The 23,982-nt window shown below is 32.9% G+C and overlaps 3 protein-coding genes and 1 long non-coding RNA gene across 9 annotated transcripts; 2 read left to right on the forward strand and 2 right to left on the reverse strand.

Moving 5' to 3' along the window:
• The first annotated feature begins 3,364 nt into the window (after nucleotides 1-3,364).
• Nucleotides 3,365-7,696, forward strand: LOC112748044 (mitochondrial dicarboxylate/tricarboxylate transporter DTC). Its single transcript, XM_025796252.3, has 6 exons — nucleotides 3,365-3,562; nucleotides 3,641-3,727; nucleotides 3,983-4,044; nucleotides 4,162-4,523; nucleotides 5,251-5,465; nucleotides 7,376-7,696. Exons 1-6 carry the CDS (start codon nucleotides 3,467-3,469, stop codon nucleotides 7,454-7,456), a joined length of 903 nt encoding a protein of 300 aa, XP_025652037.1. The 5' UTR covers nucleotides 3,365-3,466; the 3' UTR covers nucleotides 7,457-7,696.
• A 5,792-nt stretch (nucleotides 7,697-13,488) lies between these two features.
• Nucleotides 13,489-19,231, forward strand: LOC112748055 (uncharacterized). Of its 6 annotated transcripts, XR_003174983.2 has the most exons (6): nucleotides 14,192-14,591; nucleotides 14,681-14,858; nucleotides 14,986-15,034; nucleotides 15,386-15,468; nucleotides 15,782-16,964; nucleotides 18,884-19,231. It is a non-coding gene; the product is annotated as an uncharacterized lncRNA (long non-coding RNA). The 6 variants fall into 6 exon arrangements; XR_011873321.1 differs by adding an exon at nucleotides 13,489-14,185 and having other exon boundaries at nucleotides 14,511-14,591; nucleotides 14,986-16,964; XR_003174982.2 differs by having other exon boundaries at nucleotides 14,986-15,468.
• Nucleotides 19,232-20,484: 1,253 nt separating this feature from the next.
• On the reverse strand, nucleotides 20,485-20,901 carry LOC140177124 (uncharacterized). Its single transcript, XM_072209697.1, has one exon. It carries the CDS (start codon nucleotides 20,899-20,901, stop codon nucleotides 20,485-20,487), a length of 417 nt encoding a protein of 138 aa, XP_072065798.1.
• Nucleotides 20,902-20,990: 89 nt separating this feature from the next.
• LOC140177125 (uncharacterized) lies at nucleotides 20,991-22,879 on the reverse strand. The gene is made up of 2 exons (XM_072209699.1): nucleotides 22,294-22,879; nucleotides 20,991-21,127 (listed from the first exon to the last, which is right to left on the reverse strand). The coding sequence occupies exons 1-2, from the start codon at nucleotides 22,877-22,879 to the stop codon at nucleotides 20,991-20,993; spliced, it is 723 nt and encodes a 240-aa protein (XP_072065800.1).
• Between the last annotated feature and the right edge of the window lie 1,103 nt (nucleotides 22,880-23,982).

Genomic DNA, 23,982 nt, shown 5'->3' on the forward strand with positions numbered 1-23,982 from the left:
ATTAGCTTTTGACCAGCAGCCAAATATTTCCCATTTAAGAATATTTGGGTGTGCGATATATGTTCCTATTGCACCACCTAATCGCACCAAAATGGGACCCCAAAGAAAATTGGAGATATATGTTGGATATGATTCTTCCTCTATAATGAGGTATCTTGAGATACAAACTGGAGATGTATTTAAAACCCGATTTGCGGATTGTCATTTTGATGAATCAAAATTTCTAACATTAGGGGGGAGAAAATAAGCTTCCTGAAAAGGAACTTAATTGGAATGCATCATCGTTGATGCATTTAGATTCTCGATCAGGGCAATGTGAACTAGAAGTTCAAAAGATTATACATTTGCAAAGAATAGCAAATGAATTGCCTGATAAATTTTCTGATACAAAGAGGATAACTAAATCTTATATACCAGCAGAAAATGCCCTAATTCGAATTAATGTCCCAGTAGGACAAGTAGCCACTGAAGCAAATTCACGCCAGAAGCGTGGCAGGCCTATCGGTTCCAAAGACAAAAATCCACGAAAGAGAAAAGAGGTAAATATTATTCATGTTGAAAAAGACATAGTAAAGACACCTGCAGTTGTCCAAAATTCTGATATAGTGTTAACGCCAGAAGACGTTCAAGTACCTGAAATTTGTGAAAATGACGAGATCTCGATAAATTATGTCTTTACTGGAAAGAAACGGAACCGAAATAAGACAATTGTCAATGAAATATTTGCATATAATGTGGCATTAAATATCATGCATGAAAGTAAGAATCTTGAGCCAAGATCAGTCGAAAGACACCTGCAGTTGTCCAAAATTCTGATATAGTGTTAACGCCAGAAGACGTTCAAGTACCTGAAAATTGTGAAAATGACGAGATCTCGATAAATTATGTCTTTACTAGAAAGAAATGGAACCGAAATAAGATAATTGTCAATGAAATATTTGCATATAATATGGCATTAAATATCATGCATGAAAGTAAGGATCTTGAGCCAAGATCAGTCGAAGAATGTCGACAAAAGAATGATTGGCCAAAATAGAAAGAAGCCATGAAGGCTAAATTATACTCACTTGCAAAACGTGAAGTCTTTGGACCTATAGTGCGTACACCTGAAGATGTAAAACCTGTTGGATACCAATGGATATTTGTGAAAAAACGAAATGAGAAAAATGAAGTTGTGCGCTACAAAGCCCGACTTGTGGCACAAGGTTTTTCACAAAGGCCCGGTATAGATTATGAAGAAACGTATTCCCCTATAGTGGATGTGATAACATTACGTTATTTGGTCAGTTTATCTGCATATCATAAACTGTATATGCATTTAATAGATGTGGTAACAGCCTATTTATACGGCTCATTAGATCAGGATATCTATATGAAAGTCCCTGAAGGACTAAAGATATCTAAACCATCCAATGAATATTCACAAGGGTTATACTCAGTCAAATCGCAAAGATCTTTATATGGTCTAAAGCAATCTGGACGAATATGGTATAATCGTCTTACTGAGTATCTGGCCAAAAACGGATTCAAGAATGATGATATCTAGGTTCATTATAATTGCTGTGTACGTTGATGATTTAAATATCATTGGAACTCCTGAAAAGATTCCAACAATTATAAAAACTCTAAAAGAAGAGTTTGAGATGAAAGATCTTGGAAGAACTAAATTTTGTCTCGGCCTGCAGATCGAGCATATAAAAAATGAGATCTTTATTTATCAAACAACATACACAGATAAGATCTTGAAAAGATTTTATATGGATAAGTCACATCCATTGATTACCCCAATGATCGTAAGATCTTTGGATGTGAAAAATGATCAATTCCGTCCTAAGGAAGAGAATGAAGATATCCTTGGTCCTGAAGTACCATATCTTAGTGTCATTGGCGCACTAATGTATCTTGCTAATAATACACGACCTGATATATCATTTGCTGTGAATTTACTAGTAAGATATAGTTCCTCTCCAACCAGAAGACATTGGAGTGGAATCAAACAGATCTTTCGATATCTTCATGGAATCGTTGATATGAGATTGTTTTATCCCTATGGATCTAAGTCACAATTAGTTAGCTATGCAGATGCTGGATATTTGTTTGATCCACATAAAGGGAGATCTCAAACGGGATACCTAATCACATATGGTGGTACAGCAATATCATGGAGGTCCATGAAACAGACGATTGCAGCAACATCCTCTAATCATGCTGAAATACTAGCGATACATGAAGCTAGTCGTGAGTGTTTTTGGCTGAGGAGTGTGATCCAATATATTCTGTCATCATGTGGACTGATTGATCAGAAGATAGCTCCAACTGTCCTGTTTGAAGATAATACATCATGTATTGCTCAACTTAAAGGTGGATATATCAAAAGTGATAGAACAAAGCATATTTCTCCCAAATTCTTCTTCACTCATGATCTTCAAAATCAAGGGACAATTGATGTCCAACAGATCCGCTCAAGTGATAATCTGGCAGATTTATTCACAAAGTCACTCTCAAAATCTTCTTTTGAAAGATTGGTACATCAGATTGGAATGCGCCGATTTCGAGATATAAAATAATATCGGCAAGATGAGGAGACTGTACTCTTTTTTCCTTGGTCAGGTTTTTTCCCATTGGGTTTTTCTTGACAAGGTTTTTAATGAGGCAGTCCCCATCACTAAAGGATATTGTACTCTTTTTCCTTCACTAAGGTTTTTTTCCACTGGGTTTTTCTTTAGTAAAGTTTTAACGAGACAATAATCCTAAATGGTCATCTAAGAGGGAGTGTTGTGATAAGATCAATTAGGTGGATGCCCATTTATGATGGGCGGTTGAATATTCTCAAAGAAAAATGTATTTAATAGGGTTTGAAAAAGGAAACCTTATACATGTATAAATAGGAGGTTAAACCTCTTTTGATTATACACACAAAAGTAATAAGACACCCTTCTCTTTCTCTTTCTCTAATGGATTTAGATTCTCTAAAGTTTGAATTTTATTTTAGAGAGTAAAGTGTGATCTCTCACCATTGATTTTATAGGTGGAACCAAGAACAAAAATGAAAAAAAAAACTATTCAAGGATAAAAGATCACACTTTATTCTCTAAAGTAAAATTCAAACTTTAGAGGATCCAAATTCTTCTCTAATTATATTTCTTTGTTTTATTTATTACTTTTTTCTTATTTATTTATTTAGTTATTTTATAACAGTAAACATTAATTTGACATATTTTGTATAAGTAATTTTTATTAAAAATAAATTTTTAAAATTTTTACTTTTGGGGAAAAAAATTATCAGGCCAGGCCAGCCTCAATAGGGGCATCCCAACGGTGTGTTGGAAAGGGGTATAATAGACAATACACACTCTCTCTCCATGCTAATTCTCAGTTCAGTTCAGTGAGTAGTAGTTATTCTTTTTCTCCATTGATCCGTTACTCCTCTGAAGTCTGAACTCTCTCAGTACTACCTCGCCCATCAATGGAGATTGAGACGAAGATAAATTATATGGACCCTGTTAAAATCGCCCTCAACTTGCTCTGCGTTTCCCTCCTTCAACCAATGGATATGATCAAGGTTCTAATCTAAATTCCTTCTGCCTTTCTTTTTTTTTTGGGTTGATTTAATGTACGATCCTCTCTGATTATGGTGTAGGTGAGGATGCAACTAGGTCAAGGATCAGGTGCGCAGATCGCATCCAACATTCTCAAAACAGAAGGGGGTTATGCCGCCTTTTATAGGGTATTTCTCATTTCCTTTCATCACAATCATTTTTATTCGAATGTCATGCCGTTCCCAATCTGCATTTGAACATGTGTGTTATGAGTTATTACTATGGCTCATATTATTGTTACTATTATTGTTACTTTTAGCTGTTGCTCATTTTGGTCCAACTTTAACGTTCATTTCTTATTATTAGTTAAAATAATCACATCATCTAGGTGAACAATACCCTATCCTTTGTTCTCTCAGGGTCTAACTTGATTCTTAACATAGGGTCTATCTGCTACACTAGTCCGGCTGCCTCTGCATAGAGCTGTTAAATTTGGATCATATTCGTGAGTTTTTGTCATTCTTAACAATATTTGCTTTCTATCCTTTGGTCTCACTACTTGTATGCTTATGACGGAATTGCACCGTGTTCTTTATCACGGTGGTTTTTAATTGCTTTCTAGAATTATAGCAACTGCAGTAACCGAGGATAATGATCGCAAACCCTTATCACTTCGCCAGAAAGTTATGATTACCTCAACTGCTGTAACAATGGGATGGGCTTTTAGTATCCCAACACAGCTGGCACAAGTTCGTATGCAAGCTGATGCAACTTTTCCCACCTCTCAGTGCCGAAATTACACGAATGTCTTCAATGCGCTTCATCGTGTTATTGCAGATGAAGGGGTTCAGGTGCTTTGGAGAGGTTCTGTGGCAGAAATAGCAAGGCAGTCCGCACTAATTACAGGGCTTATTTCTGGTTATCCTCCGAGTTTTAGGTACTTGAAGAATTCCCTTGGTTTTGGAGAGACCACTAGTGCGATTGGTAAGTAAAAATTTTATTGGTGTTGAATAATTTTATTTGACTAATGCTATTTCTCTCAAGAAGACTCTTGAGTAGTTAAAATGGTGTTACTCATTTTATTTTAACATATTGGTGGCATTAGTTTTGTGGACTGTCATTTCATATCATAACAGTGAAATCAAAAGAAAAAAAATTGTACAATATTAGAGGGGCATTATGCAGAACAATTCTAGTTTAAAACTAGGACCAAGATAACACAAGCCAACTTTGACTGTATTGAACTGAAATGATAAACCTAAGCTCATATAAAGAGAAATTATCTTAGAGTAAACATTCACACAATATCCTCAGCGGACAAATCAGTCCCAACAATTTTTTTTTTTCTTTTTGATAAATTCACACCCAAAACCACCCAACAGGATCTAATGTGTTTGACTTAAACAGCTATGTGACATTACATGGAACTTTGGTAAGTTTTGCCCTTTTGTCATAAGCAGCAGCAGGCATGTGAAAAGTTCTCTATTGAAATGCCAAATATTTATCCTGACTGTTTTTGCTATGAGTTATGTTAGACACTTGGATTGACATAGTGTTGGTTACACTCCGTTTGTTATTAGATAAGTGTAAGTTGAGTCCACATGTCTATCTAAGTATGGTTGAGATGTGAGTTGTCATATATCTCATAAGAAGTTAGTGCATCAATCATTTTAATTTCTTTGCCACTGATATCACTTCTTTCTTTATATAGGTGCCGGTGTTATTTCTTCTTTCATCGGATGCACTTTAAGTTTGCCATTTGACTACGTTAGGACCCAGCTTCAGACTATGCAACCTGATGCTTATGGAAAATATCCTTATACTGGCAGTTTTGATTGTGTTCGCAAAACCTTGAAAACAGGAGGACTTCCTATGTTTTACTCCGGGTTCCATTTCTACTATTTCAGATTTGCTGCTCTGACGACGGTACTGCTTTTTATCTCATGTCCACTCTGCACTGATCATTTTAATTATTTTGCCATGGGTTGTTTGTTAGTTTTTACTTATTTTCTTTTAAACTTCAAAGATTTTCTCAAAGTTCAGTTTTAGGTGCTTTCTATCGTAAGGTATTGAAGGGATTTAAAATGAGTTAATAATCAAAATCGTCCATGAAAGATACCTCGATCTCTATTTTCGTCACCGAAAGATAAAATTAATCAAATTCGTCCCCGAAAGATAACCAACCTGGTCGCATTAGTGTTTCCGTCATCTCTTGCGCTGAGGTGGCTAATGCTTCTGACATGGCCTGTTAACTGCCAATGCGGCACTCGCTTAGTGTACCCTCTTGTTGCTGATAAGATAAGTTTATTAGATCAATTCAAATTAGTCCCTAAGTCCATGAACCCTAATCTCAAATTTAATCATTGGTTGCCTTGATACTTTCGTCCCTCTTCCTCTCACTTCCATCTCCCCTCTTCCTCTCATTTCGATCGCTGCTCTTGGAGTAATTAATTCAAACTATAGCTATATTAATTCCAACTTTAACCCAGAAAAACCACTTGAAGCAGATGGAAAAATCTGAGCCAGTTCCCCACAAGGTACTTGATGAGCAGGGTTACAACCATTATTCTCGGTTATTTCTGATGCTTTGGACCTAACAGATACAAATGATCCTTGACATTGATATGATGATGGTTGGCAAAATTGACTTGCGCTAGGTTTGGGTCCAGGGATCTCAATCTCTCCTCTAGCCATAACCGAAAAGTCCTTGTTAAGGACCCCTTGTTCTGAACCAAAAGCATGACGCGCATAGTTCTTGTGAGAGTCCCTAAGTACTTGATTGGAATTGCTTCTTTTGTCCAACAAAGAGAGGTTATTTAAGGGAGGGATTTCATACATAATGACCCCAAAGAGTTCATGTATGAAATCAGAACCATAGTCATGTGGCAAAGATTCATCCATTCCATAATTCAACCAATGTATCAAGTCTTCGTCTTCAGCAGATGGAGCCGGCATTCTAATCAGAACCAGTAGCATCATGGAATCCATGAATTCTACTTTGGGCGACGGCTACAATGCAGACGACGTCGATGCGCAGGCGATGGCGGCGTTGAAGGCGTAGGCAGTGACACCGGCGGCAGCATGGACAACCTGGGAACATGGAATCTGCTACAGAGGTGAGGTTCGATTCCTTTGGATTTGGGATTAGGGTTCATGGATTTAGGGACTGATTTGAGTTGATCAAATAAACTTATCTTATCAGCAACAGGAGGGTACACTAAGCGAGTGCCACGTTGGCAGTTAACAGGCCATGTCAGCGAGCGTTAGCCACCTCAGCGCAGGAGATGACGGAAGGACTAACGCGATCAGGTTGGTTATCTTTCGGGGACGAATTTGATTAATTTTATTTTTTGATGACGAAAATGGAGATTGAAGTATCTTTCAGGACGATTTTGACTATTAACTCGATTTAAAATCTTGACTATTAACTCGATTTAAAATCTTAGTTTTCTGTATTCTATATTAGTTTTATTTTCTTTAATTTTCTTCTCAAATTTAGAATTTGGATGTTCGGACGAAGATGAAATGGCTAATAAGGTTCTTAATACTTTGATCTTTAGATGGGATGTTTTGATTTTTAAAATGGGGGACTATTATTGTAGGCAGATCTTCGTGTTAAATTTATAGAGAGGGAAGATTATACTTTTATTCCCCCTAAAACATTAGGTGTGTTCATTATTTATTTCATATTGTATATCGTCTCATGATATAAGGTAGCCTGATGCACATTTGGCCAGTTTTAGTAGCTCATCAGTTTTATTATTACATAAAGTGCATTGGATTAAGTTAAATTCTTATTGTAGTGACAACTATTAGTTTATTGTCCGATTATCCAGATTTCATGGTTTATCACGAAACAGCTTCGTCGTTTGGATGCATCAATCAGTGGAAAAAAGATTACAATAAAAGCTCGTTGAAGCGACGTTTGAGTTTGAGGTGGTTGTTAGTTAATGCTGAGTTCATGCATTTTTAGCATTTGATAATTTGCTCAGGAGCTCTGAGCCTAATTGATTGACTTCCAATTCCAACCTTATTTTGATGGTGTGCATTCACACCTGACGCTAATAGTTCAACAACCAAGATTATAAACCAATTCATGCAGTGACTTTGTGAATCATAATTACTTACTAGAAATACTAAGCTCTATTTGGAACTAAGTTTTTTTTTGAGTAAACAGACAGATAGGCCGTAATGACATCATTTGCACTCTATCTAGTAGAATAAGATTTAGGCCCAGTTTGGCTAAATAACTTAAATAAGTTCTTTTGGAAAAAGAACTTAAATCATAAGTACTTTTATTAATAGCAGCTTATAAATAAGTTATTTTGTGTTTGGATTTTTAGTTATAAAAGTACTTATTTTAAAATTGTAGCGTTTGGATAAATAATTCAAAAAATAATTTAAAAAAAAAGAGAATGAATATTAAAATAACGATAATAACAAATATTTTCTAATATTGAATGTTGATTTTACATAACCTAATCATTAATATTGTGTATGATATGGTAGGTGAAAATAAAAAATAAATATAAAATGTGTGTCAATGTATATTTTATTGCTATTTTTTATTTTTTTACTCCTATTAGAACTCCCTTCTCCTTTATTGAGGTCAAGAACTTGCTATAATTAACTATGAAAATAATAGCAAGCTATAAAATCGCATGTGAAAAAAATAAAATTAAAACTGAAATTTCATACCACAGTTAAATACAAATTTAATAATAAAAAATAGAGTGATAAAATAATAAAAAAATACTTAGAAGGAATATATGTAGTAGGTTGTTCAGATACAAAATTGTCTGCAAATAGTGATGGAAGATCAATACTTCCATCAGATGTGAAACATTATGTGATGGTGGAATGATGGTGGAAGGTGAGTGCTTCTAGCAGACCTTGCGTGAAAATGGTGGTGAATGGTCAATATTTTTCACAGAGTCAAAAAGAAAAGTAAATTTTTTTTGTTTTGAAATTAATTTTTTTTAAGTAAGTGGTAGAATGATTTATCGAAAAGGAGAGAAGTCATCTATTTCTACTTCTTCGAAAAGCTGAAAATTAATTTTTTTGAAAGTTAAAAGCTTTTTTTAAAATGGTGTCAAATACACAGATCCTAACTTTTCATAATCCAAAAATCAGAAAAAGTAGTTTCTACTCCTTCTCAAACGGGCTCTTAATTGTTGTTGTATATATGTATTTTGTTGGATTTATCTTTAGTGGACTTGAAATTGTTTAAATTTTTTACTAAATTGTGTCTGGTGTTGAATTGATTATATTGTACATATTGTATAGTCTTTCATCTTTTTCCTTTTTATTGATATCTTTATTAATATAGTTTGTGAAAAATATAAACTAAATGAAAACCAAACACCCAAGAAGAAAATCTACGTAGGAAGATAACAAATGTTTTTAAAAAAGTACTTGAAAATATTTAAGTATTTTCTGTTTAACATGAAAATGAATTTAGAGTTTTGTTACACATACGAGTATTTTGACATAATGTGCACGTGAAATCACGCCGTTTTTTCTCCAATGTTTGTATCCTGCGTTTCTCCTTCTCCTCTTCTTTCTTCTTCTTCTCTTTCTTCTTTGCGTTTCTCCTCCTTTTTCTTCGCATGTTTTATCTTCATCGTTGTTCTTTTTATTACTGTTGTTGCTATTATTTTTTTTCCCTTCTCTTTCTATTGATTTTGCAACATTATGTATTTTTTTCTTCTTTGTTTAATTTTTTTATCCCAAAAAGAATTATAAAAATATGAAATAAGAAGATGATGAAGAAGTAGCTGCAGAAGATGAGGAGGAAGAAGATGAAAAGTTTTGAATTACGTAGAACTTATCAGAATAAAAATACATCGCAAGATTTCCAAAATACACCAAAACAAGAATGGAATAGATTCATCACAATAATAATTCAGATTCAGAACTACTACATGAAAATTTTGCTACAAATGCATAAAAATATTTTCTTCAATACATTTTTCTTTTTTTTTTCTTATTTCTTTTTTTTTTCTTTTAGTTGAATGAATGCGGGTTCATCCTCTTCCAACTAATTTTACTGCATTATGTGTTTCTTCTTTTTTTTTGTTTGATTTTTTTTATTTTTATTCTTATTAAGAGAGTAAAATAAGAAGAAACTTGAGAAGGTAAAACAAGAAGAAAAGATGAATAAGAAAAAAAAGAGATGATAATGATGATGATGAAAAAGAAGAAGCAGTAGCAGAATATGAGGAGGAGGAAAAGGAAGAGTTTTGAATTATGTAGAACTTATCAGAATAAAAATGCACCGAAATATTTTCAAAATACACCGAAAATTTTCCAAAATACACCGAAACAAAATGGAACAAATTCATCACAATAACAGTTCAGATTTAGAACTCCTACATCAAAATTTTGCTACAAATGCACAAAAATATTTTCTTTAATGCATTTTTTTTCTTTCTTTTAGTTAAATGAACGTAAGTTCATATTTTTCCAAGTAATTTTATAGCATTATGTGTTACTTATTCTTCTTCTTTGTTTGATTTCTTTTGTTTTTATTCTTGTTAAGAGAGTAAAACAAGAAGAAACCTGAGAAGGTAAAACAAGAAGATAAAGATGAATAAGAAAAAAAAATGATGATGATGATGAAAAAGAGGAAAAAGTAGCCGCAGAAGATGAAGAGGAGGAGGAGGAAGAATTTTGAATTATGCAGAACTTATCACAATAAAAATACACCGAAATAATTTCAAAATATACTGAAAGTTTTCCAAAATACACTGAAATGAGAATGGAATAGATTCATCACAATAACAATTTAGATTCAAAACTCTTACGCCGAATTTTTGCTACAAATGCGTAAAAATATTTTCTTTAATATATTTTTTCTTTTTTTCCCTTATTTCTTTTTTTTTTTTAGTTGAATGAATGTAGGTTCATTCTCTTCCAACTAATCTTGTAGTATTATGTGTTTTTTCTTCTTCTTTGTTTGATTTTTTTGTTTTTATTCTTGTTAAGAGAGTAACAAGAGAAACTTGACGAGGTAAAACAAGAAAAAAAAGATGAATAAAGAAAAAAAAAGATGATGATGATAATGAAAAAGAAGAAGAAGCAGCACCAGAAGATGAGGAGAAGGAAGAGAAAGAATTTTAAATTATGCAGAACTTATCAGAATAAAAATATATCGAAATATTTCCAAAATACACCACAATATTTTCAAAAATACACCACAAATTTTTCAAAATACACCGAAACGAGAATGGAACGGATTCATCACAATAACAATTCAGATTCAAAACTCGTACATCAAAATTTTGTTACAAATACACAAAAATATTTTCTTTAATTTTAAATCAAGCAATGTCATCGATATGGCAAAAATTCTACGATAATGATAACGATGATATATATAAGAAAAGAAGACGACGATGACTATAACGATGATGATCATGATGATGAAGATGATGGAGGAGAAGGAGAAGGAGAAAAAGGAAGGAGGAGAAGAAATTCCAATGAAAAAAAAGTATTAAACTACTCTTCCACCTTAGCGCATGACAACAATAAAGAAGTCTCGTGATCCACAAATTCACCCCAACAGAATACATAAATTCAATTACAATTTCAGGTTTTATTATCTTATCTTATATTTTCTTTATCTTATGTTTAGTTGTTCTTGTCTTATCTTTATTTGCTTTTATCTTTCTTAAGCCAATGCTCTATATATATTTAGTTTTACCTTCATATTTACAATTCAATTCAATCAATTAACAATCAATAAAAGTTTGCATTCTTTTCTTTTCTTATTCTTTCACAATTTTATCATGGTATCAGAAGCCTTGGTATCCTCTTTGAAAAGGATACATAAACTATCATCTTTCCGATGAAAAATTACCCCACAATGAATAATCAATCTTCTAATTCAACCAATCTCTATTACATCCATCCAAGTAAAAATCCAACATCAGTCTTGGTTATCCCTATTCTAACAAGAAACAACTATCATTCATGGAATAGTCACTACGCGCCCTCTCTTATTGCGCTCTACGCGCCCTCTTTTATTGTGCTCTATGTGCCCTCTGAATACCACTCTTATTGCGCCGTAAAGATCAATCTTATTGCGCTCTACGTGCTTATTTTTTCATTTTTTTTAAAGAACGCTATTCAAGCACAGCATCTCCTTTTATATTTTTGCCGCCGGCAGCTCAAGCTCCGCCGCACGCATCTTCCTCCGCGTCACCACGTCAGACGCTCAACAATTTCATCGGAACTTATCCAATCTGTGGATTATTGACATCTTCCATCCACCAGCTTGTGGGGGCGTATTAAACTACTCTTCCACCTTAGCCCATGACAACAATAAAGAAGTCTCGTGACCCACAAATTCAGCCCAACAGAATGCATAAATTCAATTACAATTCTAGGCTTTATTATCTTATCTTATCTTTTCTTTATCTTATCTTTAGTTGTTCTTATCTTATCTTTATTTGCTTTTATCTTTCTTAAACCAATGCTCTATATATATTTAGTTTTAACTTTATAATTTGATCAATCAACAATCAATAAAAGTTCGCATTCTTTTCTTTTCTTATTCTTTCACAATTTTATCAAAAAGGAGGAGGAGGAGAAGGTGGTATTGGTGACGACGATAATGATGAAGATGAAGAAGAACGTGCACGCGTAAATATAAATGATTTGTATGGACTTGTATAAAAAAAAAGACTTGTATGCGGAGTATTATTCATGAATTCATTCCTTTACCAATTATTCTTTATAATTGTTAACGTAAACAAAATCATATTAATACTAAAAAAAGAAATATTAGGGATTATTAAAATTTATTGTTTTTTACTATCATTTAGTTATTAATTTAATTTTTTAGTATATTTTTTTAGTCTAATAATCTAACAACATATTTTATTTTATATTTTTAAATATTAATGAGTAATGACTAAATAATGGCTAAAAATAAGAAATTTTAATGACTCGCTAGTCATAGTAAAAATGTTCTCCAAATGCGTGATTGGATCTAATGATAATAATAGGCGGAGACAAATGCAAAGGATGATGACTCAAACAATTTTTTTATTAAATACTTTTCAAAGTATTGCAAATTTTTGGGGTATTTAACAAAAATCAAACTTTATATACATGATAAATTTTCTTTATATTATTATTGTTATTGGTATCATTTTATATCCTAAATTAGTAATTTTTTTCTGTAATAACATTATGGGTATATAAAATTTTTAAAATTACGTTGATTTTGTCCTAACATTATAAATTATGGCATAAAATATTTATAGAATCAAACTATTTTTATAAAAAGGCCGTAACCTTAGATAAAAAAAATTAAATTAATAAGTGTTTTAGTTATTAATAAGTGAAAGAGTTTATTATTTACCTAATAATTAATTATAAATTTTGAAAGAATTTAATGTGTATAATTTTACATTTGATTAAGTATTAAATCTGTTATACAAATAAAAATAATTAATTTTCATACTTGTTATTTAAAAATAATATTTTTTTCTATGTATATAAAAATATAATTATATTTTTTTAGAGATGTTGTGTGGGATTATATCTTTAAAATTAAGTCTTAATAATATTTTTAAAGATATATTTTTTAGCGAAACAGATTGAGTCTATCCCAATCATAAAAAAAATTAGAGATATAGTATGGGATTGTGGGCCAAACGAGTAGCCGGTCCGGATGGATATAAATTTAAGTTTATTAAGAAACTTTGGAATGTAATTGGGCTAGATTTCTGTAAGTTAGTGAAAGAATTTTTTTTCAATTGTCGTCTCTCAAAAAAAGCCAACTTGACATGGGTTACACTCGCCCACAAGGAGAGTGGGTCGAATGATCTTGAGGACTACCAACCTATAAGCATGGTTGGATGCTTATATAAAGTAATTTTGAAGATAATGGCTAGGAGGTTACAACCACTAATGCCGAGATTAGTGAGTGAGATATAGTAAGCTTTTGTAAGTGGAAGACGAATTCATGATGGAGTCCTAATAGCATACGAGACGGTTCATTGGTTGAAAAGGTCTAAGAAAAAAGCTTGGTTGATCAAATTGGACTTTCAGAAGGCATATGACAGGGTCTGATGAGATTTTATGAAAAGGTGCTTCATGGTATGGGTTTTGGAGTAAATGGAGGCATTGGGTTCATCAGTTGTGTCTCACACCAGCGTCAATGTCCATACTCATGAATGCAACGTTTATTTTGGTGGACATGTCCATCACTTGATGGACACAGTGGTATGTGTCCGTCGTTTGGTTTATTAGACACAAATCTTTGATTGACACAGTGGGACACAAGAGCATATAAAATATATGTCTTTTATGTCTCTCTTTTAGCTTGAGACACTAAAACACAACTTATAATACACAAAATTTTCCAATTTTATCTCTTTTTTTTAATTTCCATTTTGTTCATTATTCTCTCTTTTTAAGTGGGTTTTTTTTTTTGGACAGAGATAATATTGACATTTGCAATTTATTGTTTTGTCGAGTGTATAGTTACCAAACAAAGTAAAAATTTTGTCTCATTATGTCTATGTCTTCAATATCTATGTTCTTGTGTCTCTGTCTCAACCCATACATAAATCAAACGCAGCCCAATGGAACGGTGACAAAGTCTTTTAATTTGCAGCGAGGTCTATGCTAAGGTGATCTGATATCCCCTTTTCTCTTTGTACTTGTCGGGAAAGTACTGAATAAAATGCTTGTAAGGTTGGGTAGAAAAGGTCTTTTCCCTCCTTAGTTGATACCAAACATCTCTTTACACATTTTAATTACTAATACAAGCTTGGTAGTGTATTAAATTGGGTTCCCGTTTAATTTCTCACATTTGTACACATTAATAATTTGACAGTTGAGGTTTTTATTATGCCTACCAATAAATACTATAAGGTGATTGTGGAAGGATTAAATTTGGTGAAAACACACCTGCTCCATCTCTTATCCTAACTAAATTTCTCCCAAAAATGCCAGTCAAAATTGGGTTTAAGGTGATGAGTTAGTGGGAATCACCGAGATGATGTCTGCTACCAAGCATCTGTGTGATCGATTTGGGTGAGGACTTCATATTAAATTTCTTTATTTTTTCAATTTAATCCCTCATTCTTGTTTTCTTAAAATTGTGCCCAATCATCTTTGCTTAGAGTAATCGTTTTTGCGGATTAAGGAGTTTCATATATTGGGTTTTGGCTACTATTTCAAGATGACCAGCTGGATGCAAATGATTTGCAATTCAATTGGAAGTGATCAGGAGCATAATAGAACCTTTGGGGGATAAAGACCATCTCTGTTCATAATTACATTTTTATCCCTTTCGAATTGGTAATTTAAATTAGTTTTTCACTCAATAATAAAAGATCTTATCAATAGCAAAAGAGCTAATTTCATAGTTTCCTAGTTTGATTTGTGGTATAATTGCTATAGTAGCTTTTAACTTGATCTGGTGCAGAGGACAACAGTATTGGCATAAAAAGGTCCAAAGGATACCATCATTTGAGGTATACTCGGTTTCTTTCATTACTTTAAATATGCATTGATTGATTAGTTATCCTTATATGTAGGGATGATATAGTTGATAAACTTGAATCTGAAGCCAAATCGAATGTTTTATTAAATTGTTGGTTTCTCCACTGTTTAGGGTTTAGCTGGGTGTAATTGATTTGTAGTTTAGTTGGAAGTGATCGGGAGCATATTAGAACCTTTGGGGGATAGAATCCATCTCTGTTCATAGTAATATTTTTATCCCTTTCGAATTGGCAATTTAAATTAATTTTTTAGTCAATAATTAAAGATCTTATTGATAGCAAAAGAGCTGGTTTCATAGTTGTCTAATGTGATTTGTGGTATAGTTGCTATAGTCGCTTTTGACTTCATCTGGTGCAGAGGACAGCAATATTGACATAAATTAGTCTAAAGGACACCATTATTTGAGGTATACGCATTTTCTTTCATTACTTGAAATATGCCTTGATTGATTAATTATCCTTATATGTAGGGATGATATAGTTGACAAACTTAAATCCGAACACAAATTTATTGTTTAATTAAATTGTTGGTTTCTCCAATGTTTGTTAAAAAAGAAAATGACTAGGAAAATTATGACTAATATGTATCTCCTTTTTTCATTTTGACAAATATTTAGAACGTATTTGTTTTGTGTGTGATGTTTTGCAATCCTCTTGATCTTCTTAAATGATATAGTTGACCTATATCTACTGTGCTAATCTGCCAATTGGTATTTGCAGGTGAGTTTCATATTAACTGCATGGAACTATAACCTTTGATATACCATAAACTCAGGTGTTGTTGTTTGCATGGTTATGGTTTTTTTCAATATACTATGCGGTTCAATATTAATATTTTTCGCTTGTTATTGTTTTTTTTAATCTTTTTACCGAGCCCATGTCATAATGTAGGATAGTTACTCATAACTTTCTCTCTAAGTTGTACATAAACATCATGTAAAGCATAGGAATATAGTATTTGCGACAATAAAAATCGTCCGGTAATCCCAAAATGATTCTATAAAATATTGATTAGTCATGCAAAATATAAATCTTTGAAATCACATATGAACTTTCCTTTTTACCTGGACTGGTCAATAACTCATACCTCATTGAATGTTCACATTGCTTGGTGCTGCTGATGTAAATTCTGTATAATTAACAAATAATTATTCAATAAATTAATTATTGTTTAAAGAAATTAGAAAATTAAATTTGATAAGTTAGAAGAGTAAAAATAATTAAAATACAAATTTTGGCTCTAATTTGAAATATTTTGGCCCAAAATGGGCTAACAGACCAAATCAGTTGGACCGAACCCAAACCGAATCCAATGCCTACTATATATAAGACCAAATCAACTTTCTCTTCCCTCATAACATGAAAAACACGGTGAAATCAAGAGGAAAAACATGCAATCCTAGCTTCCAAATCCCTTCCAACTTCAAATCCTTGTATCTTTCAATTTGGAGCTCCGATTGACAAGCCGTCAGTGGCCACACGTTCGTCTCGAAATTCTCTACAATACTCACTGAACAATTTGGTAAAAAACTCACGTTTTTTGACCCAGTTCTCCCCTTTTCAGTTTCGAAAATTCTAGGTCCTTTTTGAGATTTTGTGATTTAATGATGTTAGACGTGCTCTTGTGGTGAGGAATCATCAGATTTTGTCCTTTTGACTCGTGAGTAATGGTAAGGAAATCCTAACCCTTGTGAATTGGTGATTTAGTGAGCCCTATGTTGATTATTGCAATATTGTATGAATTAAATTGTGTATCTTGTTGAATTGGAGTCCAATTGGTGGTTGAGTTTGTCGATTTGAACCTTGGAGGCTGGGAACCCAATTTGGTGTGGTCTTGGTGAAGTGAAAGCTTGAGGAGCAGTGGAATTTGAAGTGTTCCAGGCTTAGGAAGGAACCGGCGAAGGTATGATTTTGGTTTTCGTAGTTAATATTTAATGTCACGTGAAAACTTAGGCTAGTTGACCGTAGGATAAGTTGTATTATATGAATGATTGATGATTACTGATTTTGTTGGAAATTGTAAATGAATTAGTTGGTTTGATTGAGTATGTGTGGTGTATTTATATAATGTGAAAGTGTTAAGTTATTGTGAAAATGTAATGATTATTAATGTTGGTGATGACTTAAGATGATTATGAGTTATGATGATGATGATAGGTTGAAGAATAATGATTGTGTTGTTTTGATCTTGGCTTATCTGAAATGAAATTTATAAAATCGGATGTTGGTATATTGTGGGAGGGATAGAAAGTGTCGAAATGTGGTTTGAATGTAGTTGGTGTTGTTTTGGGGTATGAACCTTGGTTTTGAAATTGAGAGTTTGGAAAATAGAGATTTTAAACTCTTTTGGTAAAATAGATTTTTAACAAACTTTGGTGGTTCATAACTTGAGCCTCTGATTTTGGATTTGAATGAAATTTATTTCAAATTGAAGATAATTTCAAGAGCTTTGAAACGATTTAATGTTTGCAAAAATTGGAGTTTTTCAGAGAAAGTTATGAACATCGGAAGTAAGATATGGAAAACTGATTTTTATAATTTAGAAATTTTTTAGGAAAAAGGAAGGGTTGCGTACGCGAGCATGTACACGTGATGCAAGATTTACTTACTGCCTTGATATCTCGCGTACGCAGACATGGTCTTGCGTATGCAGACCTGTTAAATCGAACGCTCGCATATGCGGGCAGTACATGCTACGCGAGAAGTTCCTTCTGTTTTGTTATCTCGCGTACGTGGAACCTCTGTTTTGACCAAATGTAATATTTTTGAATATTTAACCAAACCTCTAGCTTTCCAAGCCTCCTTTACACTTGTTTAAAGTCCGTTAGTAAGCCTTTAAGTCTTATAATGAGGATGAGTCTGTTAAATAAGTTGGGGAGATATTTGGAAAGGTTTTATAAAGTCTTAACTAAATTAATGAAGCATTGGTAATGTTGAATAAGAAGTAAATAATAAAGATAATGATAATAGTATTGAAATGTGGCTGAGTGGAGATGTGTTTGAGGATGAGGTTGATTATGAAAAAGAAGAGTGAGAACGGAGTTAATTATGATCTTTGAATGAGTATGAATAAATTATAATGATAATGAGAATGAATTTCTGAATGAGACTCTGGATAAGATGTAGTGGTGTTGTCCACTTGCTCCGGGTATAAGTTTGATTAAGTTATGAGGAGAATGATTATGATAATGAGAAGTGAGGATGATTTATGATGAATATGTCTATGAATTCTCTCTGGTTGCAAATGGTGACAGGGCACTCTCCCTCCAATGGTCAGCCAATGTGGTGAGATTTGTGTGCAACAGAGAGATAATGCCTGGGTTAGCTACCGGGCATGTCGGGTTGGCTGTATAACCGACAGATAAGGTCATTAGCCATAGGACAGACATGCATCATGTGCATTTGTATTATTTGTTTGAGTATGTATTTGTTTTGGCTTGTCTAATTGTTTATCTATGATTAACTGCTATCTGATCTACTTGTTTTAATTGCATCCTATCTGTGTTTTCTTTATTTGTCTTGTATGTCTTTGTAATTGAGAGATTCCTTGTTTGGTGAAGGTGTGACGAGGGTAGTTCCACCGGTATTTTCAGAGGGTTAGAGGAAGCAAAAGTGAAGTGTTGAGTTAGGATTAGATTCAGAACTTGAGAATCTTAGATAGTTACCAAATTTCTGGTTTAGTTATTTCTTTAAGTTTAAATCTAGAGTCAGAATTTTAGGAATGCCTCTGGCTTTCTCGGAACCTTATATATTATCTATGTGGGCACTTTTACCATACTAAGAACCTCCGGTTCTCATTCCATACATGTTGTTGTTTTTCAGATGCAGGGAGTGATGCACCTTGCTAAGCGTGCTAGATGACTCCTTCAGAAGCGAAGATCTATTTTTTTAGGGTTTTTATATTATGTACTTAGCTTATATATATATATATATATATATATATATATATATATATATATATATATATATATATATATATATATATATATATTCTCCATTGTTGTATAACACTTGTATTAGTACATTTTAGAGGTTGATGTCAGAGAATTAGGATTTATATCATGTCTTTTGGTATGTCGTTTGGGTTGTATATGTATATATGTATTCTGGTCGGCCTTTGCTTCGCAGCTCGAGTCCAGAACTTGATTATAGTTATCCATTGAAACTCTATATATGCCTATCTTTTGGTTTTCTATATAAGCTTTTCGTAAGATCGTTCTTCGTGAGTGATGCATCTTCGGTTTCATTTTGATCATACCCTTTTCTTTCAAGGCTCCTAGTTATATTATTCTTGTTGTATATATGTATCTATTTTGTTTTTAGAGGTTGTAGTGCCTCACCACCTTTGATTTATGACCTAAGCATAAAGCTCTGTGTGGTAGGGTGTTACAGCTGACCTAGGATCTTCTTCTCGTGTACACCCAACATTCCTAAGACTTCTTTGAAAAACACATTTTCAGTTTGGTTGCCATTGTTATCATCATGTCACAACAATATCTTCAACCCATCCCTATGAGTGACCCTAGAAATTTCCAGGTATAGTTGACCATGAGTAAAGGCTTGTTTTTTAAGAATCAATCCAACCCTAGACACTAATTGATATTGACTCTTATTAATAGTCATTGTATATGAAACCATGATAGTAAATTGTCGACGTTGGAACTTGAATGGGATCCGGTGATCTGATGGACTTAGTGTCATCATTGGAATAAAAACTTTGTTGCCTGAGTTTTTTTTCTGAAATGCTTAGTGCTTCTATAATGTGCTTTCCAAGCTTAGTAACTACTAAACGTGTCCCATTGCACAACCCAGCAGCATGATCAATGTTTCTTAAGAGCATTATTGGTGTCCCCACTTTTAGTGTAAGCTCATGATTCGGCACACCTGAACACCTAATAGTGTTTAGAAATTCATGTATGTGTACCGATGCTAGTAACTCATTGTTCCCTTCTGTGGGGCATGCTTTGTCTGATCTAAACAAAGTTTGCGATTCAGCCGAATTTAAAGTCATCATGTAATGTCGGTGCGAGTATGGCTCTGTCCTACAAACAATGATGTGATTCTGGGGGTTCAAACAATTCCGGATAAGTGGCCTTACAAATAGCCTCTATGGTGTCTATCCAGTCATGTATAAGGTTGTCATCGGGAATTTTTACTTTGTCAACGCCACCCATAGATATTCCAATCTTACCATCCCCAATTTTCAGCATCCATTCAGAAAATTGATTCAATTCAGTTGAGCTCACATTACCTGGGCCTACACTAAGACTCATGTTTCTTGTTAGTGTCAACAAATTGCAGGCATTCCAAATGTACGATGAGTTAATGCTTGCGTTGACAATTTCTTGTCTTGTACCCTTTGGCATAACGGGTAAAGTTTGCCGAAAGTCATCTCCAAAAACAACTGTCTATCCACCAAATGGTTAATCTAGGCTGTTAATATTCTTGAATCTTAAAATGTCTTGCATTGTCTGGTCAAGGGCTTCTATACAATATTTGTTAACAATTGTAGCTTCATCCCATATAATTAATGTTGTTTTAACCAACAACTGAGCTAGATCACTCCCCTGTTTTATGTTGCATGTGGATAACTCATCTACATTGAGTGGGATAGCAAAGCGTGAGTATGCTGTCTTGTCACCTGGAATTAATAGAGAAGCTATTCCACTTGAAGCAATGGCCAAAACAATTTGACCTTTAGACTTTAATGTCGAAGCTAATGTCTTCCACACAAATGTTTTTTGAGTTCCACTGTATTCATATAGGAAGAAAACTCCTCCGCTATAACCATAGACCGCTTCCATGATTTTATCATATGCTGATTTCTGTTCAGTTGTCATCTGATCTAGTCCAGTAGAGTGCTCCTAAGCTAATTTACGTCTATCATAATGCAGCTCATCACAAGTTAGCCCATTGACCATATTAAACATCATCTGAGAGGTGCATGAGTCAAAGATGGAGTGTGGCATGATTCAAAATATGTAAGACTCTTATGGTACCCCTTGAGTATTAGCTCAATATCTATTAGAGCTAACTCCTTCAACTCATCATCTGTTAGTCTTAGATCTGTGTTAAACAAAGTTTCAATAAATACATTATCATAAAAATAGTGATTTTAAAATATAAAAACACAAAATTCCCCCCTCCCCCTCCCTTTTTCCCAATTTTTTTGAATAAAAATTAACAATTTTAAGTGTATAAAGTTATTATATATTATATAAATTTATTTTTTATTTGAAAATAAAGTAAGTAATTATTTTATATAAATAATTAAATTATTAAACTCATAAGCAAGTAACAATTCTAAAATTGAGAAAAATATTATTTTCAATCAATTTTTTATTAAATAAATTTTTAAATCTTTAACTTCTTTTCTCTTTTAAATTTTTTTTCTTAATTTTACACCTCTTATCGTTTAAAAATATATAATAACATCAACATCTAATTAGGTGCTAAATTTTTTTTATATATATTATAGTATATAGATGAAAGTAAATTATTTTAATTTTTTTTATTTTTCATGTGATGTTAAAATTATAACATATTAAGTAAATTCATTAAAATAATTATATTTTATATACTTTTTAACGAATATATTTTAATATTTTAAATACATATAACAAAGTTATTAGAACACCTTATTTATATTTATTTTATAGCATATTTTTTATGATGTGAAGAATAAAATATAACTTACTGTGATAATAATACTAAAGAAAATAAACTAATTAAAAAAATAGATAATTTTTATATTTTATCAAATCCAAAATGAAAAAGAAAATTTTATAAAAACTAAGATAATTTTTTTATATGACAAACACTTAGTAGTATTTTTTAATTAAAAATACTAATCATATTATATATTACTAAATATACTATATTATATTTGATTATACAATATTTTAATTTTCGACCATCCTCTACTGAAAGCAAATGCCATGTCTTTTCCCATATATGTTCTAGCCTTTCCATGGAATTTGAAAACAACAATGTTGTAAATAGCTTCCTCAAATAAACTCATGATCCCAATGATTTGCTTTTTTCTATTGCATCAATGTATTCTCTATCATCATCTAAAAGACATTGTGCTTAACATGCATCCCTAAATGATGAATGAAGGACACCATCTATTGTCCTTATTTCTTCATATGATTTAGGCCCTTTAGCATAATTAAAAAGTAGTCTAAGGTAGTAACTTTCACTCGATCTAAGAGGGACAAAAAAAATATGACCTATCACAGCAAGTGACTTTCGTGGAAACAATTTCCTCTCCTTTGCTTTCCATACAAATTTTGTTGGGAATTCAACATAAGTAAGTGATCGGGCTTTGGGATATGACTTGTTCACTTCAAACCATTCCAAAAACATGGATTCCTTTACAGAAGCTTTTCTAGAAATGTCTTCCGAATTCTCATCATCTCTGAAAACCACTGGTTGCTCGTTTGGCAAGTGAAATCCCAACCTTACCACAGACGGGTCTCTATAGTGAATGTTGTACCCAAAAATTCTCCAAGCAGCTTTGCATGGAGATATATATCGACAATCATAATACATACTGACTTCATCGTGCTCATCCTTGAATAAATACTTTATTGATCTAGATTGGTTGTGCCACTCAACATTGATGTGTGCTCCATATCTCATCAATAAATACCTATTATAAGGAATGACATAACAATTATCAAGATCAATACCTAACTTCATGATTGTATTTCCATCATCTCTGCGTCTGTATACTGGATAACCATTTTCGTCAATTGTTATGTTCTCAACAAATTCTTGCGGAAGTGTCTGATGCATTTCCCATTTTTCATACATGGTGAATCTTTCTTGACTAAACCATATGGACCATGCATCATGTGCTTCCCCACTACTTCATAGTATTATGGATCAGCCTTGTTGTCTGGTATTTCAGCGGATATAATCTTATCAATATCTTCTGCAGTAGGATACTTGCCATCACGATGGAGGAACAACAAACATGTGTGCGTGAGGTAGCCCACGTTTTTTAAACTCGATGGTGCAAATCACTGGAAAAAATAAATAATGAACTAAACCATTAGTGCATCACTCCATGTTGAACACAATCATTTAGTTCTAAATTATAAGCAATCATACAAAAAAAAGTACGTGCCCTATATCTGTTTGATAATGACTACCATTATAAAATATTCATTCAAACTTGAACCAATTGAGAATTGCAAAACAACATGCATCTGTTTCTAATAAATCTTGCGAAAAAACTATATGGAGATACATATTAACTCAAAATATAAAAGGATCATGATTTAAGTGTTTTTACCTGCGAAAACTCATCCAAAAATCTTCTGGGTTCTTATGTCTGTAACTAAATGATCCAACTTCATCTTAAAAGCCCTACATACCATGTCCAGTCGGTCTTCAGCATTTAGTTCTCTGTTCCTTAAGAACTCTTTTAACTCAAGCCACTTTGGATTACACGTGAATGTAATGAAAAGGTCTGGGTAACCGACTACCTTGCATATTGCCATTGCATCAAAGTAGTTTTAAATCATGTACCTAGGCCCTCCAGTGAATGAAGATGGCAATATAATATGTTTTCCATGAGAAGATGTTGCTGTCTCCCCACTCAGTATTGCTTCTTTGATACTCTTGTACATCTCACATCTGAACTTCTCTTGGTTAAGACATATGTAGTTTAACCTGGCTGACTCTATCATCGAAAAACCATCAACCAAAAATTGTTGGAATAGTCTCCTAGAATATAACAATGGGATTCCACGGACAATTGTTCTTGTATTCTAAACGCAAAAAATTCCCTTATCGATACATCCTATCACCCCTTTCTGCCATCTAGATTACTCTTGTTAAGTGAAACATCTTTCTTATAACCATTTTCTTTGTACAGAAATAGCAAAGGGTATTGCAGGCCTAAATAAGCT

This window comes from Arachis hypogaea, chromosome 2 (genome assembly GCF_003086295.3).
Source record: "Arachis hypogaea cultivar Tifrunner chromosome 2, arahy.Tifrunner.gnm2.J5K5, whole genome shotgun sequence".
Classification (NCBI taxonomy): domain Eukaryota; kingdom Viridiplantae; phylum Streptophyta; class Magnoliopsida; order Fabales; family Fabaceae; genus Arachis; species Arachis hypogaea.

What these genes read in the sequence shown, in the direction of transcription:
- LOC140177124 (XM_072209697.1), bottom strand. Translation starts at nt 20,901, where the DNA reads ATGACAACTGAACAGAAATCAGCATATGATAAAATCATGGAAGCGGTC.
- LOC112748044 (XM_025796252.3), top strand. Translation starts at nt 3,467, where the DNA reads ATGGAGATTGAGACGAAGATAAATTATATGGACCCTGTTAAAATCGCC. An exon ending in AACCAATGGATATGATCAAG is followed by an intron (nt 3,563 to 3,640) that starts GTTCTAATCTAA and finishes ATTATGGTGTAG; the next exon opens with GTGAGGATGCAACTAGGTCA. An exon ending in GTTATGCCGCCTTTTATAGG is followed by an intron (nt 3,728 to 3,982) that starts GTATTTCTCATT and finishes TTCTTAACATAG; the next exon opens with GGTCTATCTGCTACACTAGT.
- LOC140177125 (XM_072209699.1), bottom strand. Translation starts at nt 22,879, where the DNA reads ATGTATGAAAAATGGGAAATGCATCAGACACTTCCGCAAGAATTTGTT. An exon ending in AAAGTCACTTGCTGTGATAG is followed by an intron (nt 21,128 to 22,293) that starts GTCATATTTTTT and finishes TGTTTAACACAG; the next exon opens with ATCTAAGACTAACAGATGAT.